This window comes from Natator depressus, chromosome 2 (genome assembly GCF_965152275.1).
Source record: "Natator depressus isolate rNatDep1 chromosome 2, rNatDep2.hap1, whole genome shotgun sequence".
NCBI classification, from domain to species: Eukaryota; Metazoa; Chordata; order Testudines; family Cheloniidae; genus Natator; species Natator depressus.
In genome coordinates this window covers 233,533,162-233,554,161 of record NC_134235.1, presented here as the reverse complement: position 1 = coordinate 233,554,161, position 21,000 = coordinate 233,533,162, and the positions used below count along the sequence as shown (strand labels likewise).

The 21,000-nt window shown below is 41.2% G+C and overlaps 1 protein-coding gene across 7 annotated transcripts in view; it reads right to left on the bottom strand.

Moving 5' to 3' along the window:
* Positions 1 to 16,759, bottom strand: part of SVIL (supervillin) — a 236,771-nt gene extending 220,012 nt beyond the window's left edge. For all 7 annotated transcript variants that reach the window (XM_074946163.1, XM_074946164.1, XM_074946165.1 and 4 more), the window contains exon 1: positions 16,693 to 16,759. In XM_074946163.1, coding sequence (XP_074802264.1) covers positions 16,693 to 16,753 — 61 coding nt within the window. In that variant the 5' untranslated portion in view covers positions 16,754 to 16,759. The remainder of the gene's footprint in view (positions 1 to 16,692) is intronic.
* Between the last annotated feature and the right edge of the window lie 4,241 nt (positions 16,760 to 21,000).

The window sequence follows — 21,000 nt, the reverse complement described above, 5'->3', positions numbered from 1 at the left end:
TACATAATGTCTACACACAGAAATAGGAAATCTCACTTTCTTTACCTTTTTAGCTTGATTTCCACAAATTTTCCAGGCAATGCAGATCCATACTGGAAATCTGCTCTCCTTGGGAGTGGAGCGGAGTTGGGTGTGGTGCTGGGAATGAGAAACCCTAAGGGAACAACTTTCAAGAGAAACAGTTCACTTCAGTGAATGTGCTGCCTACTTCCTCTCTGCCACTGGGCCACTATTAAAAGCTGGAGGAAGCAGACATTCCTCGTTACTTTTTATTAAAATAGTGAGATTTTCTTCTCAAACTTGCTCATTGTAGAGGCAAGGGGTCATTGAGATGGAGGAAATATAGCGTTGTAGGTCTCACCATTACTAACAGGGCAGCAAATAAATTTGTCCACATGAGGTGAAGGGTAAACTTAAAGCTTTCCTGGTGTGTCATTTTAAAGGATGGAGGAGGGAGCGTTGTATTTTTTTTTTCTTTTTAACCATATTTGCTACTCAGAGAATTGCATTGATAAAGAACCCTAATCCTACTTAACTCCATCAAATTGAAAAAAGCAACCTAAACATGATCATAACATGCACTTACATAAAGAAATCCAACAAAGGGAATCATCTGATGAATCTGCTAAAGAGGAGAGCCATTGTAATGAAAACATTGTTAAAAAAGGGAGGTTCGGTTCTGTCCTATATAGGTTCTTATATGAAGGTAGTTGTTACCTTTTGCACTGTGTCCCCTGGCCTAGATCACCAGTCTTCAGTGCAATCACAGGGAAAGCATAAGATGTTGAAGCATATTAAATAGAGATAAGCTTGAACCGGAATCCCAGATCTGAACATCCTTAAATTTTAGGGGAAGATGGAATCTGTTTTTGAATATATGAATTGTGATAGTTTAAAAAAAAAAACAGCAAAATCTCTCTCACACACACACACCCTACTTGAACGTGGCTCAAGTTACCTCTATTAATGTTGCCTTTTTGCTGAGCACTGGTAGATTTTCAGGGCCTTGTAGGTCAGTTTCCTGTTTGGAGTATAATAGGTGACCTTTTCTTCATGTAATTTGTTCATTTTCAAAATGTACATAAGTCCCATTGACTTGAACAGAAGTGGTAACAAACTGTACACACACAACTCACTCTTGCACAGACCTCATGTCAGGCACCTCTACTGAGCCCCGGAAGCAGCTGTCTCATTCCTTTGTATATGTCCAGGGCCTACACCACAATAAAAGACCCACAGGGCCGAGTCTCAGAACCTGTGTTAATTGACTCAGGCTTGTAGGGCTCAAAATAGCAATGTAGGCAAGGGTGGAGGATCTCAGAGGCTGGGCTTGGGCAGCCTGAGCCCAAACATCTACACGCAGGTTTTCTTTGCAGTGTAGACTGTATGGAAATACCCATAGAAATCTCTCAGCTTCACAAACAGCCTCTTCTTCCTGCCCCAGTGCCTGAAGTTTACACCTAGGAACCACCTCATCTAAAGTTGCTCACCAAGACCACATGGCCAGGAAAGGTGAGCCCAGGCATCTGTCCTTCTTTGTTGCCACAGCACTGCAAAACAACTGCCAGACAAAACAGAGTGCTGTAACCTGACTGATACCCTTACCAAAGCTCGGTACAGGTACTGCATGGCCTCTGTAACTCTTTCTATGGGGAGTTTCATGCTATGTATTTATATACTAATGATGGCTAATGTGCAAGTAATTCACACCTTTCACAACACCATAAATCAGACCACACATTGACTGAAGAAGGAAGGAAATGAGGGTAACAAAAAAGAGGGGAAGCATAAACCATAGAAAAGAGAAAAACCTTGGGCCAATTAGTGGCCTTGAAAATGTCCCTCCTTATCTCACATGCATTAGGGGAATCTATCAACAAAAATTGTCTTGCAGTTCCAAGCTTCTATTTGATAACACAGCAGTTTGTCACTTCCCTTTACAGAAAAAATGGTGACCAGGATCTCTAAATCCTGAGAGATTGATTTTGTCCCTCTGAAGAACACTCTAATAAGATGGGCCTAAGAAAACTGCCTGAAAGAAAGACAGTAATTGAAGTGCTAAATTTGCTTTCTTCGTGATTGACATAACAGTCTCCTTATTTGTTTTCAAATAATGAAAAAGTTTGATAATGGAAGTTTTAAAATTGAAAAATTGCACTCTTCTTACTGAAAACCCTATTATCTGAGCAGGATACAAAATTGATGTGTCTGGTCTTAGTATATGCTTTACCAGTCTATAGCAGTACATAAATCACTTGCCATCTTCTGTCATAGATTCTTATTCTGAATACTCATGAGGAGGACCAGCTATACCAGTATCAGAGGGTTAGCCATGTTAGTCTGTATCCACAAAAACAATGAGAAGTCAGGTGGCACCTTAAAGACTAACAGATTTATTTGGGCATAAGCTTTTGTGGATAAAAAACCACTTCATCAGATGCATGGAGTGCATTTTCAGGAGGGGTAATTTACTTTAATGGGAGCTCAGGGCTGTCAGCCCCACAGAGCTGACAGCTTGCCACCCCCATGTAACCACCTTGCAACCCCCTGAGGGGTCATGACCCCCCAGTTTGAGAACTCCTGAGCTATACAGTCAACTTTATTTCAAGTTATCCTTGGTTTAAACAGCTTTAAAACACAGTAAGGAACTAGGAATGAATTGGAATTATAAAAAAATATCCTTTGGGTGAGTAGAAATCATCTAGACCCATGTGGTTTAAAAGGAAGGAATTCCTTCCTTTTTAAAATGTCTTTAAGTTACAAACTTCTTTGATTTATTCAAGGGCCAAAAACAAAATAACTCTGCACTTTGGAGTACAAGGAAATGCTTGTTTAAACAATGGATCTGCCTAGGGGAGATCTAAAAAAATAATATTCTGTTGCAGCAGACAATTCAGTTCTTTTTACTTCAGAAAATGTCTTGCTTTGTTTTCAAATGTGCTCTGCAGAGGACACAATGATACTATCAATTGCTGTGGAATGCAGATCCTTTCATCTCTATGTACCTTGTATGAATTTGAACCAGGTTGATAGTGGTCAAACATTATTACCAATTGATTGTGCTTAAGTGGGCTATTGAAAGGAGTTGCTGATCTCAGTCTTATTTGTAAGATACAAGTATTTACATCATAAACAACATCACTGCATTTGGAACCTGTTAGCAAATTGAGACCTAATCTACACATGGGATCAGCCCTGATTTCAGCCACTGGTGCATTTGCATTGGTGTAACCACCCGTTCGGGGAGGCTAGCCCCTGGCCCCATCCCTTCTCCCCAAGGCCCTGCCCCTTAGCCCCCCCGTCAGAGTCCCCCACCGCAGCTGCCGGGCTCCCTGCCTCAGTCCCAGGCAGCCCGAACGCCCCCATTTTGGAACCAAAGACTATGCTCAAAACACATTGATATACTTAGAGACAGGCCTAAACCAAAATCCTAGGTTATTGTATACCCAGAAACTCAGATCTGGATCTTAACTTTGAGGTCTAGTCCTTCTCTTTTAACCATAAACCTGAGTCCAAAAAACACCTCTGAACTTTCGGGAAGTTCAGATCCAGATGGGTATTATCTATAAATATGATGAGTGCCAGAGAACACAGTATAAATTTCTAATGTATGTGAACAACCCAAGGTAGATACAGGAATATCTCTCTCCTGTGATGTTTCCAGACTTTGAAAAAGACAGATAAATGTTTCCACTGCCTCAACAATAAAGTGTGGTTAATATCTTTCTCTTCATATGCATGACTACCCCAGGGGAGGAATGAGAAAGCCTAGGGTCTTTTAAAGGGAGGTGTGAAAAACTCAGGGGCTAATGCAGAATTTTAGAAAACTGCCAGGGCCTCTGTCCACCTTCAGAAGAGCAGAACTGGAGGGAGAGCTGGCAGCCAAAGTAGCCTCCACCGATTTATTTATGAGTTACTGGAGGGATTTGGGGTCCGAACTCCGGATCAGATTCACTTGACATATGAGAAAGTCTATGGAAAAACAGTGATAATAACCTAATGACAACAGTTTGTCTCATAAACAGCAAAGAATAAAGGGAATACAGAGGGCAGGTAGGAAGAGAGAAAAATGACATTATCCCCAAATGATCCTCTGATTGCCTGGAGATGTTTTCAATATGCATCTATTTATTGTTAAGATGCAACCTTGACAAGGCTTGACAAAGCCCTGGCTGGGATGATTTAGTCAGGGATCCGTCCTGCTTTGAACAGGGGGTTGGACTAGATGACCTCCTGAGGTCCCTTCCAACCCTGATATTCTATGATTCTATGATTCTAACCTGCAGATAATTCTGGAATAAGTTCTGACTCATTTCAGTGCAGTAGCCATTACAGCACTGGAAAAAGTGAAAACTCTGGGGGTGCAAAAGAATCTGAAATAAGATCGGGGCAGCAGTCTTTTGGGTGGAGTAGATAGTTTGTTGCCCACAGGGCATCTATCCAAATATGCTCATCATCTGAATAATATTTTCAAGAAGCAGTTGGCTTTTGAATAAGCTGACCTTAGGAGAAGCATTAGTGTAAATATGGTTTATTTTAAAGTTTACATATTGAACAAAAATATACATTTGAGAAGTTGTGCATGCTCCATTTTGGGTCTCTGATTCTTATAGGTCACATTATATCACACATGAATATCACATCACATCACACATGAATATCAGGGATAGTGTAATCTCTGGTTAAAACAACTGCAGCTCTACATGAGCATTTATATCAAGGGATCAAATCCTGCCCTTCTGACTCCACTGAATATTCCCAATGATTTAAATTTACACAGGTAAACAGGGGTTTGCCTGTATTGTCTTGTTCTGTTATAGATTTTCTATTTTCTGCTGTCATTTGTTACTGTTAGTGTTTGTGTCTGTTCATTCTGTTGTTAATGATGAGGCTATTGTGCACTCAATTGATATAAGATATCTGTTTTTGAAAAAATACACACAATATTCTTCTAAATTGTTTTTTCCAGATTGCTTAATTTACATCATGATCATAAACTGTTAATCTTTGTCCTGCAACATTACGATAGAAATAACGATATGTAATTTGAAAAAAACCTGGATTTCAAATGTTCCCTTTAGAGCTTCCTCCCTCCAAAAATCCAAAACACACACCCACTAGCCCTCCGCCTTTCTCTCTTTGTCACATGTATGCACACAAGTCCCCTGCAACTTGTGTTTATCTGAAAATTTGATAGCTAAATCACTATGGTATCTAAATTTAAATATAGGAGCTTATCCATTAAAAATCACCTTTTATACGAATACACTCTAGTGCAGGTGTCATTGTTATAAGTTATTTTTTTAATTAAAAACTAGTTTGAATATGGTTAAATTGAAACATAATATGTTTATAGTTTATAGCCAGACACCCTCAATGGATTTCCTCATGTTAATTACCATACCGGTAGGCAACATGTCCTCCCCCATACCGCCCCACAGTGGTGGGCTGGCACCAGAGAGCAAGGAGTTTAGGTAAGATGCAAAAGCCTTACGGGTTAATGTATATCGTGCATCTGGTGACTCTTGAGAAAAATACTGGTTTAGGAACCACATGTGCCTGTGGATTTGTGAAAGGAAGCATGTGCCTAAAAGTCTTGGCTGGGGGGAGCTGGGGAAAGTGCAAGAGGAGAGGGCAATCCAGGAAAGACAAGGGGCCATGAGTTCTGGGCACTGTACAATAACAAAGGACCTCCTAATGCCTTCTCCATTTCATTAGAATGCCCTTATAAAAGGCTCCCTATTATCCCCATAAGTCTGATTGAATTTAATAGAGATAAAACCAATAGGGCTAGACAGAAATGTGAGTGTGTTTTATAGATGTTACTCGAAAACATATTAAATGCTCTTGCAAATTATGTCCTACAGATCAGTGTTTTTTAACCACCCTACATAGTTCTCTATTGAATTCTTATATGATGGCTCAAAAAAAGTCTCTAGGACTTTTCCATAAAGGACTTCAAACATAATCCATGTACTTTGGGAGGGGAATAGTCCCAATATGTAAATTGAAAGAAGGCATGGTCTGTAACAGCTGAGAAACACAACAGTGCCACTGGAAAAGCCCTCCTCAACCCATATAGTATCTGTTTGCACAACACACATATCAACCTTGTGATATTAGGCCCTCATTCCATGAATACTAAATTTACTAACAGTTTTTGTTTTTTTAAGTAAAATAATGTTGATATAATTCTGTTGAATGGAAAACAGGCATCTTCTCTGACTGGAAAGAATTACTGACATTTGCTTTGCCGTCATGTCTTTGAGTATTAGATTTGAGCCAATGGAGGTCAAATTGCAAGTTATAAGTGAGCTTTTAATAAAATCAAAGTGGGTACTTACAGTTATGTAACTAGACAGCATGCTATGAGTGTCTGTCAGCAAAGTTTCATGAAATATCAGCTGCTTAGCAGTATCCCATGTACAGGCGCAAAATCACATATGCATGTAAATTGCTTTTCACAAAGGAAAGATTTTAACTGGGTCAGAGGAGTCTTCAACAAACAAACAAACAAACAAATACTGGGAGTCAATACCCACCACGGTAATACCATAGTGTGTGGAACACCGAGGGTGCTAGATGAACAAATGGAGTCATTGACACTGACATAACAGCATAGTTTTAAGTGCCCAATTTTACCTTGCTCACCTGACTTCTCAGTAACTTCACTCAGTCTAATTGTGAAAGAGAGGATATTTTTAAAAGCACATTAACAAGATGGTACACAGAGCAAACTGAGTTCTCAGCTATCCAATGTATACACCTCTTGGTTAACCAAAGGGGTTTTACTGTAGTTAAAAAAATATCCTTACCTGAGGTACTAGTACCACCTTGGGTTATTATATAACTTCTCTATATTTCAATATCTCCCTCTATGAAAGGGAATAATTTATACATGACAATCCCACAGGGGTATTGAGAAGATCAGTTAATTGTTTGTTAAAGCACTTTTAGGTTCTAAAATAAAGGGCAGTAATAGAGGTATAAAATATAATTATTTATAATATAAGACTTTTTTAAAATTTATTTTGCTTTACACCATTTATGCTTTTTGCTTTATGCTATATCTCTCAATGACAAAACTCCCACTAATTCAATAAAGGGGGAGTATCAGGTCCTAAGGCCCTGATACAGCAAAGAACTCTGGACAGGTGGTCCCTGTGCTTTCAGACAGCATCACTGAAGTCAGTGGTGGTCTACTCAGGTGCAGGACTCTACCCATGTGGAGATCTGCAGGATCATGATCTTGGTTTGGACTATGTAATTAGATTAGTTAATTTTGCTTTTTGTTTAAAGTCTCTTTCACCTTCTGGTTCTTATGCATAGCTACAATGTGTGTGTGTCTAGGTGTCCAACACAGCAGGGGAATGTTTAAATGACGAAATAAATAGGTAAAAATAAAATCAGCATTTCATTAAATCAGACCTACATTTGCAGCCTAACTTACTTACTTACACCAAGGGAAGGTCATGCCTGACTAATCTAATCGCTTCTATGATGAGATTACTGATTCTGTGGATGAAGGGAAAGCACTGGATGTATTGTTTCTTGACTTTAGCAAAGCTTTTGACACGGTCTCCCACAGTATTCTTGTCAGCAAGTTAAAGAAGTATGGGCTGGATGAATGTACTATAAGGTGGGTAGAAAGTTGGCTAGATTGTCGGGCTCAACGGGTAGTGATCAATGGCTCCATGTCTAGTTGGCAGCCGGTGTCAAGTGGAGTGCCCCAGGGGTCGGTCCTGGGGCCGGTTTTGTTCAATATCTTCATAAATGATCTGGAGGATGGTGTGGATTGCACTCTTAGCAAATTTGCGGATGATACTAAACTGGGAGGAGTGGTAGATACGTTGGAGGGCAGAGCTAGGATACAGAGGGACCTAGACAAATTGGAGGATTGGGCCAAAAGAAACCTGATGAGGTTCAATAAGGATAAATGCAGGGTCCTGCACTTAGGACGGAAGAACCCAATGCACAGCTACAGACTAGGGACCGAATAGCTAGGCAGCAGTTCTGCGGAAAAGCACCTAGGGGTTACAGTGGACGAGAAGCTGGATATGAGCCAGCAGTGTGCCCTTGTTGCCAAGAAGGCCAATGGCATTTTGGGATGTATAAGTAGGGGCATAGCGAGCAGATCGAGGGACGTGATCGTTCCCCTCTATTCGACATTGGTGAGGCCTCATCTGGAGTACTGTGTCCAGTTTTGGGCCCCACACTACAAGAAGGATGTGGATAAATTGGAGAGAGTCCAGCGAAGGGCAACAAAAATGATTAGGGGTCTGGAACACATGACTTATGAGGAGAGGCTGAGGGAACTGGGATTGTTTAGTCTGCAGAAGAGAAGAATGAGGGGGGATTTGATAGCTGCTTTCAACTACCTGAGAGGTGGTTCCAAAGAGGATGGTTCTAGACTATTCTCAGTGGTAGAAGAGGACAGGACAAGGAGTAATGGTCTCAAGTTGCAGTGGGGGAGGTTTAGGTTGGATATTAGGAAAAACTTTTTCACTAGGAGGGTGGTGAAACACTGGAATGCGTTACCTAGGGAGGTGGTAGAATCTCCTTCCTTAGAAGTTTTTAAGGTCAGGCTTGACAAAGCCCTGGCTGGGATGATTTAATTGGGGATTGGTCCTGCTTTGAGCAGGGGGTTGGACTAGATGACCTCCTGAGGTCCCTTCCAACCCTGATATTCTATGATTCTACTTTTGAAACAAGGTTTCACAATATTTTCTAGTTTATAATGAGTTGGAATCCTGGCCGCCGCCTGGTCATTAGGAACCCTGTAGAGGCAGCATGCTCAGATTCCAGGAGAAAGAGTGACTTGCATTGGTCTGGAACGGGTGCCTCAGACTAACCCTCAGGGATCCAACAACATTCTACAGATGAAGCTCTGTCTAGGCCTCTTCAACTGGAGTTTGGGTCATTGTGATGTGGAGCCAGAGGGCAGGAGATGGTCATGAGAATCCAAGAAAAGCCACTCAAGGTCAGCAGTGGTGTTCTGTAGTTTAAACACAGGCTTCTCACCAGAAGCCCGTAGGACAGACACTTAGAAATGGGTTTCAGAGTAGCAGCCGTGTTAGTCTGTATTCACAAAAAGGAAAAGGAGGACTTGTGGCACCTTAGAGACTAACAAATTTAGATGTGTGGCACCACCTAGTTATTAAAACAAGATTTAGACTCCTGCCCAGTCTTGTAGCTTTACAATGTCATACAAAATTCAGTATGAATCATACTGACACACACACACAGCAAAAGTGATGTTGCTCATGGTTTCCTGTGACCTGTCGCTCAGCCCACCAGTGGCTACTGTTTAACTGGGACTCTCTGTTTATTGTTCCCATCCATTCTAATGCTTTGGCAGCAGACCTTGTATAGGGACTGGAAAAGAGGAATAACTGTTCCGTGGCAGAGCTTTTCATAAGAAATACAAGTCATAGGATATCAGACTATTGAAGGAAAAAGAGAAACTCAGAGCATCTCCAACATAGAAGATTGAAAACATTTGGGGATGCTCTGGAACTCAGTGGATCTACATGGAACTCATCATCCTCATCAGAGCCAGAATGTTCACATCTCATCTCCCTTAATAAATGTCCCATTTTTGGCTGCCTAAATAACTTTGCATTGAAGTCAAAGCATTTGACACAGTCAGCAGAGCAGGTCTATTTGCAATACTAGAAAAGATAGGATGCCCATCAACCCTGTTAAGTCTTATACGTTCATTCCACAACAACATGAGAACAACTGTCCAGTTTGACAGGTCCGCTTCGGACAGCTTTGAGATGAAAAGTGGAGTGGAGCAAGGATGTGTTCTTGCCCCTACACTATTTGGAATCTTCTTCTTGGTACTCCTGAACTCTGCGTTTAAGGACATGAAAGATGGAGTGTATCTCCACACAAGATCAAATTGGAAACTCCTCAGCCTGTCACAACTTAAGTCAAAGACCAAACTCAAAAAGGTGCTAATCAGGAAACTTCTATTTGCTGATGATACTGCCCTCATAGCCCACAATGAACCGCCTTTCAAGTGCTTGTCAGGCATTTTCTCTCACCATCAGCATTAAGAAAATGGTTGTATTAGAAAAGGGGGGAACCACAAGATCCTTCAATCATCTTAAATGCAAACCAGCTAGAAGTAGACCAAAAGTTCAGCTATTTAGGTTCTACAGTGACCACCAACGTCTCACTGGATAAAGAACTAAATGTTCACATTGGAAAGGCTGCCATCATCTTAGGAGACTAACTAAAAGAGCATGGAACAACTCAATGATTACCATCAAGGCCAAAATGTTAGTGTACCAAGAGTGCATCCTCAGCACTCTCATGTATGGTGGGGAAACATGGACAACTTATGCTCATCAGGAGCAAAGGTTAAACAGTTTCCACCTACCCTGTTTATGCTGCATACTTAACACCAAATTGCAGGACAAAATCACCAATGCAGAGGTTCTTCAAAGGGCAAATTTACCAAGTGTGAAAGCCCTGCTCAAGCAAAGACAATAACTATGCTAGCTGGGCCATCTGAGTAGGTTAGAAGACTGACATATATCCAAGGACATGCTATACGGGGAGATATCAGAGGGAACAAGAACAATAGGACATCCCAAGCTTCACTATAAAGACACACACAAGTGAGATATAAAGGAATTTGGAATTAATCCTGAGCAATGGGAAATCTTGGCAAGTGATTGTAACAAGTGGCGTCATCGTCTCCATCAGGGTATCAAAGTCCATGACAGAAGCTGGCTCCTACAGCTTGAAGAGAAAAGAGCCTGCTGGAAGCAAGCAGCTCCCAACCAAGATACATACATTTGCAATAACTATCAAAGACCATGCAAATCTCGGACTGGACGATTAAGTCACATGAGAGATTGCAAACTATCTACATCATAGGCTGCAATTTCCACCATCTCTCATAGACGAAAGGATGCCAATTAAATAACTTTGCAAAGAAATAGAGTGGGGTTGTTTGAACAGGGAAGCCCTAATTTAAACAAGTAAGACACTGTATGACTCAGAGCATTTTGAACAAACTGACTTCTAGAAGGCAAATTAGGGACTAAATAGAGATATATTGTCTTGTATTGAAAAAACTTCAGTGATTACAGAATAAAAAAAACTTTTAAGCCAGGGACGTAATATGAAGATGAGTTTTAGGAAAAATTCTTGCTAAGCATCTAGTAATATGGTTATTATCTTGGTAAACAAGAAATTATTCTTGGCTGTACAGTTGTTACATGTGAATTTCCATATGGAAAAAATATTCAGTCAATCTGTTGAATACCGACAATTTGGCACTATTGTAACCTATTTTGCTAATGTACTTCCAAATGCATCAGATATTTACAAAATGTCACTGAATCACAGATAGTTGGGTTAGAAAACATGGCTTGAGCTGATCACCTTGCATTTTATACCCACAAAAAATGGAGCTGCGTTGACATGAAGCTAAAAATCAAACTCTTAGAAGGCATGTGGTCCAATATGCATGAGAATAACTGTAGTCTGCACAAGAGCACATATTATTGAAAGAGTCTGAAATGTTGCTACTCTTATCAGGAAAGATGTATCCAAGGAACTCAGAAAGATAAAATAAACCAAGGCACACTTACAAATTCAAGAAAACGTTGACATAGTGCCACTTCATCTACAGAACAAAAAACCCATTGTCGTTTGTGTCCAAGGGAAGAAACCATGAAGCATGATATTTAGAAAAAGTAATAACCAGAGTTCTGAGATTTTAACAAGGAGAAACTGTTCCAGCACCGAGGATCATCATGCAACTGATCAGTCCTTATCTGATGATGAAAAGTAGGTTTTACAAGCTACTTAGTGAAAGAACCTGGACATAACAGAGACTTTCTATTGCCTTGCATCTTGGCTAAGAAGATAATGTATTTTTTAGTTAAGTTAAGCATGTGCTTAAGAGATTTGCAGGATTGGAGCCTTGCACATGTGCAGAGGGAGTGAAAAATATTATTAAATCAGAATATTTGGGACTGAGTCACCAAGCTGTGATTGACACAAGATCAGGATAGAGTGCATAGGTGGCTTTAAGATACTTTTGTGTGTCCCATGTTCTTGAGTTGCCTGGGAGCCTACCAAGGACTATTTCAGCAGCTGAGAATAGCTGGTGTGCAGTACACTCTAGGTGCAAATCTCCCTTCCTTGATAGGTTCCTTGCACGGGGGACTGCTGTTGGGGAATGAGATGTGGAGTTATTTTATGCTGAGCAAAAGAGCCCCTTATGCTGGAGGAATACTGTGGGACCAGTTTCACTAGCTCTGAGGTCCCACTTTCAGAGCAGCATAAAAGGAACCAGGACAGAATGCAGAATCTGTCACATAGGGGGAGATTTTCAAAGTCAGTAGAGTTGGGTGCCTCACTGTGCCTTTGAAAGTCTCCTCCCACTGTAATGTTTTGTACCCTCTTTGCAAAGATATAAATGACTATGCAAGGTACAAGGCCATGGAAAATCAGGTCCCCAAAGTCTCTTCCATTAAAACCAAAATATTCACCTTTCAGCCAAGTAAAACATTTTACAATGTTTAAATAATCTGTCAATCTGAGATTCTGGAGTAAATCCAAAAGAAATTTAAAAACTCCAGTACCTGGGACAGGCTTGTCAAATTGGAGAAAGGTTTCAGAGTAACAGCCGTGTTAGTCTGTATTCGCAAAAAGAAAAGGAGTACTTGTGGCACCTTAGAGACTAACCAATTTATTTGAGCATAAGCTTTCGTGCGCTACAGCTCACTTCATCGGATGCATACTGTGGAAAGTGTAGAAGATCTTTTTATACACACAAAGCATGAAAAAATACCTCCCCCCACCCCACTCTCCAGCTGGTAATAGCTTATCTAAAGTGATCACTCTCCTTACAATGTGTATGATAATCAAGTTGAGCCATTTCCAGCACAAATCCAGGTTTTCTCACCCCCCCACACACAAACCCACTCTCCTGCTGGTAATAGCTTATCTAAAGTGACCACTCTCCTTACAATGTGTATGATAATCAAGGTGGGCCATTTCCATTTAACTTAGGCTTGAATAGAGACTGGGAGTGGCTAAGTCATTATGCAAGGTAACCTATTTCCCCTTGTTTTTTCCTACCCCGCCCCCAGACGTTCTTGTTAAACCCTGGATTTGTGCTGGAAATGGCCCACCTTGATTATCATACACATTGTAAGGAGAGTGGTCACTTTAGATAAGCTATTACCAGCAGGAGAGTGGGGTGGGGGGAGGTATTTTTTCATGCTTTGTGTGTATAAAAAGATCTTCTACACTTTCCACAGTATGCATCCGATGAAGTGAGCTGTAGCTCACGAAAGCTTATGCTCAAATAAATTGGTTAGTCTCTAAGGTGCCACAAGTACTCCTTTTCAAATTGGAGAAAGTTTGAATGTGCATTATGGGTCTGTATAGTGAACAAAATTAGCATATTTGGCACTTAGCTTATTTCATTGGGAGTTGCAACCTATTACTATAGAGTTGAATCTGGTCCTGTTTTTGTTTTTTTTACATTAGACTTATTGTCAATCTTTGCAGCCAGATCCAGCTTTCTATATTCTTCTGAAATATTTGACTGTTGGGAAAATGAAACCTCCCAATAGCTAATAAGAACAGAATTATATTTCATTACGTTACAGCTGGGTAATGAAAGCTATAAAAGGTGTTACATTTCACCCAGAAAGTAGCAGGGTAAAGAGTGGGCTAATTTCACTTCTTCTTGACATTTCTGGATCTATGAATGAACATAGTACTAGAGTCATGGGGGATTTGATGCTGCATGGCATGGATACAGAACGTTGCATATATAAGCATAAGGTGAAAGAGATGAGCAGGACAGAGAGAGCACAGGGAAAATTGATCCTGCATAATGAGAGCTGCTGCAGGGCCACCAAATTACTCTTGGCCAGGAGCAGGAATAACACCAAAGACAAAAGTGTGAAACTAAATCCCTCATTAGCATGATAAGGATTGTGTTAAAGCCCATGCCTCAGACACATCTGCTCTTTTCTCACCCTCTCCCCCCCCCCCCCCCCACTCCTTTATTAACATGCAGTCTTGAGAGAAAATATGCAGGCTTGAACAGGACTTGAGATTTAGGGCCCAATTCTATTTTACAGTAAGACCCCTTCATGCTTCTCTGGTGGCATAAAGGAATTGTAAAAGAGGCAGAAAAGTCCCCTGGAGAATACCCCTCATACTGGAAGTTTCTAATGCCAGCTCAGAGGTGGCCTTAAGACTCTACAGCAGCCTTGCTCCCAGCCCTGGATGTAGGGGGAATGCTGAGGGGGGAGGGGAAGAGGGAAGCGCATTGTGCAACTGCTATTCTCTGCTTCTCAGTGCTCTTAGAGGGCAATGGGAATCAGGGCATAGGTTAGAGCCACCCTGTGGCTGCTGTAATTTAAACAGGGGGCCCAGGTATGCTCCCTGCTGCTGCCGAACATGGAGAATGCAACAGTAATTTAAACTACCTTGTGCATTCTCCATGTCTAGAAACAGATGAACTGAGAATCAGAGCCTAAGTGTAGAGAGCTATATCTCGTGTTGCATCTTATGTGCATCCACATTTGGCCTCCACTCACTTGCAATGGAGTGCAGCAGTTTTGCCCTCCCTGCAGTGCATAGTTCTTTGCATGAAGACATGGAGAGTTTGTATATAACAGTTACATTCTTTGTATTTAAACACGGTAGCACACAATAACCAGAGCCTACTGTCTGCAGCAATCTAAAGCTCCCTGGTCTGTCCCTAGAGCTGGTCAAAAATTTTCTGACAGACTTTTTCCCCCATCAGAAAATGCTGTTTTGTTGAAATGGAAGCTCCCTGTGGGAACATGTAGATTTTGATGAAATTTCATTTATAAATAAATAAATAAATAGAAATGAATATTGTGAGAAGGTCAAAACATTCAGGGTTTGTCTACACTGAGATCAAAGATGTGCTGCATGGCCGTGGCTGACCTGGGTCAGCTGACTTGGGCTCACAGGACTTGGGCTGTGAGGGTACAAAACTGCAGTGTAAATGTTCGGCTTGAGCTGGAGCCCAGGAGTTGATACCCCATAGATGGGGAGGATCTCAGAGCTCGAGCCAGAGCCCAAACTTCTACACTGGAATTTTATAGCCCCGCAGCTTGAGCCCCACGAGCCTGAGTCAGCTGACCCAGGCTCTGAGACTCAGTACCATGGATTATTTATTGCAGTGTAGACATACCCTCAGTTTCTACATTTTTGGAATGGAGCATTTTGATTTTTTGTTTCAAAATGACTTTGCTGAAAATTTCTTTTATTTTATATTCTGAAAACATTGAAAGCATTGAAATGTTGGCTTTTAAATTGAAGTGTCATCCCTTGTTACATTCAGAGACTTCAATCTGAGATAATTCCAGAATCTTAATTGCACATACATCCATTCTGTGGTCTGATTGGATTAAAGAAAGGTTTTTGAGCATAAACCATATAACTGAAAGTGATTCTTTTGTGCTCTTTCCTCACCTTAGGGATCAACTCACCACCCAAAGGAGGAATGTCAGTACCTTCAACTTAAACATGCTCTGCCACACCAGTTTATTCCAGATTTCGTTGCCACACCAGACCCACAGGCCGTTGGTGATTTCTGAAAAAGTTACACTGTCTACCCAGGCCATTGTCTAGTATGTATTCCTGCCTCAGCTGCCCAAGGATCTGTACTGGACTTGTGCTGTTCACTATATTCATAAATGATCTGGAAAATGTGGTAAGCAGTGAAGTGGCAAAGTTTGAAGACAATATTAAATTACTCAAGATAGTTAAAAAGCTGACTGTGAAGAGTTACAAAACTGGATGACTGGGCAACAAAATGGCAGATGAAATTTAGTGTTAGTAAGCACAAAATAATGCACATTGGAAAACAGAATCCCAACTATACATACAAAACAATGGGGTCCAAATTAGGTGTTTCCATTCAAGAAAGAGATCTTGGGGTCATCGTGGATAGTTGTCTGAAAACTTCCACTCAATGTGCAGCAGCAGTAAACAAATCTAACAATCTTAGGTGCCATTAGAAAAGGGATAGATAATAAGACAGAAAATATCAGAATGCCACTCTATAAATCCATGGTACGTCTGCACCTTGCATACTGTGTGCAGTTCTGGTCACTCCATCTCAAAAAAGTTATATTAGAACTGGAAAAGGTACAGAGATGGGCCACAAAAATAATTCAGGGCCTGGAACAACCTTCATATGAGGAGAGATTTAAAAGACTGGGACAGTTCAGCTTAGAAAAGAGACCACTAAGGGGGGATCTGATGGATCACACTCACTGCGCCACTTTAGGCCTAACCAATCCATCTTGGAAACTGAAATCTTTTGAAAAATTATGGTTGGGTAGAGCTCTGATCATAGCCAAATGTCTAATTCTGCAATGGTGGAAGTCTCAAGTGTGTCCAACTATCAAAGAATGGTGCTCTGATTTGCGCAGTTTGCAGGCAATGGAAGGACTAATGTTTCACAACAGAAACAACTGAGAAGTTTTGAGATATATGGTCCCCATTTTTGGAAGTATCGGAATAATGAGTTAAATTCCCCATCAGGTAACCTTTTCTGGGGTACCCCTTCAGACCCATCTTGTGGTGCCCTTTCAACCCCTCCCTCTCTCTCCTTTTCCCCCCTCTCCTCTTAGTCTTATCATTCCTCTCCTATTCTTTTTTGCTTACCGCTCAGGCTTTTCGTTGGTCCTTTTTTGAATCTCCATACTCCTTTTTCTCTTCTGCTCATCTTTGTCTGAAAGGGAATAATTTTGGAGATTATTAATTATCTTATTTTACAAAGAACCCCAAACTTGGGGCTGACTAACCAAATGACCATTATTACACAACTGTATAGGCATCTCTCTCTATCCAGTCAAAAACTGTCATTATATTATTTTTTGCCCTTAATCATGAAGAGCTTGGTCTTACCTACCTTGTAGTAAAATCTAATATTGGCTCTCTCTTCCAGGTTAGCTACCTCTCTTTTCTTTGTTGCTTATTTTAGCACAGCTAACATAAATTGAAATGTCAAAATCAAAATGAAACATTTCAATTGACCTAAAACCATTTTTGGGGAAGGGGGATTTCATTTTATGGGAAATTTGAAAATTCTTGGTTCTGTTCCAATTCAGAACTAAATAAACGTATTCCCACAAATCAGCAATTCCGGGTCCAGCACAGCTTTATCTGTCCCTGCAGTTCATATATTTGACATTCAAAATAGAGGATGATCTCTGGTGTATGCAGCCACACTCCACATTCTGACTCAATGGCAGCAGCTCTATATACTGCAAAGACTTGCAAGATAGAGACCAAAGTGCAAAAAACTAGTGATTTGAAATAATCTATGCAGCTATTTAAATTACCATATCCTCAGAGGCTCCAGCAATCCCTTGCCACCTCACTCCCTAAAAGAACAGACTCAGTTGTCTTTTTGATAGGACTAATACTACTTACAGTGAAGTAAATGGGAGTTTTCCACTGATCTCAGTGAGCCATTTGACTACACTCCAAAAGAAATACAGTGTTATCAGACAAAGGAGAAATCCATGTGGTAGAACAAATCAAGCCTCCAATAATCCTTTTCTGCAGGCTTGGTCTAAATCTGTGGCAGATATGATCTCTAATAAAATTAAGGACTTTAAATGTAACTACAACATAAAAGGCCCCTTCTCTGCTCCATTAAGCTAGTTCAACTACTCTTCATTGGCATACTTAATTATTCAGCTGCAAACTAGGAAATGCCAATCCCCCTTCTGATCTGGTGTCTGTAATTTATTCAACCAAAGTCTGATCCTTTTGTTTTTCAAGTAAATTTAACAAATGTTTTCTCTATCTCTCTCAAATCCCTTTTCAGAAGATTAAAAAAGGGACATCTAAAGAGGATGTAATACATTGTGGCATCCACTATCTTAATGAGATTGATCCCGTGTTAGAAAGCTAAGGATAATTCATGCCATCTGACCAGATCATTTTTAATTTTTGACAATGCCTCAACCAGCTTCAGTTTATATGCAGTAATCTGGCCAAAGGGGCAGAAATAAGGAGTTCATAGAATCATAGAATATCAGGGTTGGAAGGGACCTCAGGAGGTCATCTAGTCCAACCCCCTGCTCAAAGCAGGACCAAACCCCAACTAAATCATCCCAGCTAGGGCTTTGTCAAGCCTGACCTTAAAAACCTCAAAGGAAGGAGATTCCACCAACTCCCTAGGTAACGCATTCCAGTGCTTCACCACCCTCCTAGTGAAAAAGTTTTTCCTAATATCCAACCTAAACCTCCCCCACTGCAACTTGAGACCATTACTCCTTGTTCTGTCATCTGCTACCACTGAAAACAGTCTAGATCCACCCTCTTTCGAACCCCCTTTCAGGTAGTTGAAAGCAGCTATCAAATCCCCCCTCATTCTTCTCTTCCGCAGACTAAACATCCCCAGTTCCCTCAGCCTCTCCTCATAAGTCATGTGTTCCAGTCCCCTAATCATTTTTGTTGCCCTCCGCTGGATGTTTTCCAATTTTTTCACATCCTTCTTGTAGTGTGGGGCCCAAAACTGGACGCAGTACTCCAGATGAGGCCTCACCAATGTCGAATAGAGGGGAACGATCACGTCCCTCGATCTGCTTGCAATGCCCCTACTTATACAGCCCAAAATGCTGTGAGCTTTCTTGGCAACAAGGGCACATATCCAGCTCATATCCAGCTTCTCGTCCACTGTAACCCCTAGGTCCTTTTCTGCAGAACTGCTGCCTAGCCATTCGGTCCCTAGTCTGTAGCAGTGCATGGGATTCTTCCGTCCTAAGTTCAGGACTCTGCACTTGTCCTTGTTGAACCTCATCAGATTTCTTTTGGCCCAATCCTCTAATTTGTCTAGGTCCTCCTGTATCCTATCCCTACCCTCCAGCACATCTATCTCTCCTCCCAGTTTAGAGTCATCTGCAAACTTGCTGAGGGTGCAATCCACACCATCCTCCAGATCATTTATGAAGATATTGAACAAAACCGGCCTGAGGACTAACCCTTGGGGCACTCCACTTGATACCGGCTGCCAACTAGACATGGAGCCATTGATCACTACCTGTTGAGCCCAATGATCTCGCCAGCTTTCTATCCACCTTATAATCCATTCATCCAGCCCATACTTCTTTAACTTGCTGGCAAGAATACTGTGGGAGACCGTGTCAAAAAGCTTTGCTAAAGTCAAGGAATAACATGTCCACTGCTTTCCCCTCATCCACAGAGCCAGTTATCTCATCATAGAAGGCAATGAGATTAGTCAGGCATGACTTGCCCTTGGTGAATCCATGCTGACTGTTCCAGATCACTTTCCTCTCCTCTAAGTGCTTCAGAATTGATTCCTTGAGGACCTGCTCTGTGATTTTTCCAGGGACTGAGGTGAGGCTGACTGGCCTGTAATTCCCTGGATCCTCCTTCTTCCCTTTTTTAAAGATGGGCACTACATTAGCCTTTTTCCAGTCCTCCGGGACCTCCCCCGGATCACCATGACTTTTCAAAGATAATGGCCAATGGCTCTGCAATCACATCCGCCAACTCCTTTAGCACTCTTGGATGCAGCGCAAATAGTTGAACTGCTGGTAAACTGTGGATCACAATGACAGAAGTGCTAAAGGCAAGGATGGTCTGTTATCATTTTTTTTAATTAGTTTTTAAATCCTAATGAAACTATAACAAAATTCATAACTTTAATAATTCCAAGCATTGACAGATCTAGGTGGACAAAGAAGTAACTTGTTGCTCACATAAAATTTATCTATGTGTTGACTCCTCTCCCTTGCACTTACTGAGACTTGGTCTACACTACAGACTTCCCTCGGTATAACTATGTTGCTCAGAGGTATGGATTTTCCACACCCCTGAGCAATGCAGTTATACTGACCAAACTTCTGGTGTAGACAGTGCTATGTTGATGGAAGGGCTTCTCCCGTTGACATAGCTACCACCTCTCCAGGAAGCAGAGTACCTACACTGACAGGAGAAGCTCTCTCGGTGTAGGTAGCTTCTTCACTAAGCGCTGCAGAGGCGTAGCCGCGTTGGTGCAGCTTTGCTGCTGCAGCACTGTATCTGTAGACAAGCCCTGAATAACAGCTAACAAGCTATAGCTGCCAAATTTCTCCTCTGATATAAAATCCATTTGAGCAGAATATAATATTGGCAATGGAGATTTAGAGACATGCATGAAAGATTAAAGACATGCAAAAATCCAAACAAAATGCATCCTGCAATCCAGTCAAGGGCCCTTTTAATGTCAAGTCCCAGAATAAGTGTATCAGAACCAGTTCGGATTAGAAGTGGTTGAACTACTTGTTATGAATTAAGATCTGTTTCTAGTTAAGGAATCATTCATGAACTGAGCCTTTTTTTTTCAATGCATTGTTTATTCCCAAGCATTCACTGAATACTTTGCACGAATATTTTTCAACCTATGGGTTGTTTATGAACTGTTTCCTTTGACCATTTCACTGTGTTTGTTGTCTTATGTGACCCTATCCTTAAGAAACTTTGGTGCTTCATAAACAGGATTTGTGAATGCTCGATGATTTATCTACACACTCGCAAGTGATGACAAATATGAGTTTGTGTCACAGCAAATCAAACTCAGCACCTTTATTCACAAACCTATTTGTGCATCAGGTGGTTTTTGTTTTGCTTTTTTCTTCTAATACTGAACCAGCTCTAGCTGAGACGATGTTACTAAACCTGTGGTGTGGGGGAAGGCAGAGGGGAAGCGTAACATTTTGTCACGGGTATTTTTAGTAAAAGTCATGGGCAGGTTGCAGGCAATAAACAATAAATCACAGAAGCCTGATCCCCGCAGTGTGGGGCTGACAGCTGGAGCCCCGCTTCCCAGGACTGAGAGCTGAGCCCGCGGCTGAAGTCACAGAGGTCACCTAAAATCACAGAAGCTGTGACCAACTCATAGCCTTAGGCATAGGTCATAAGTCCCACCACAGAGACAGCTGGAAACGCTCTAGGGAT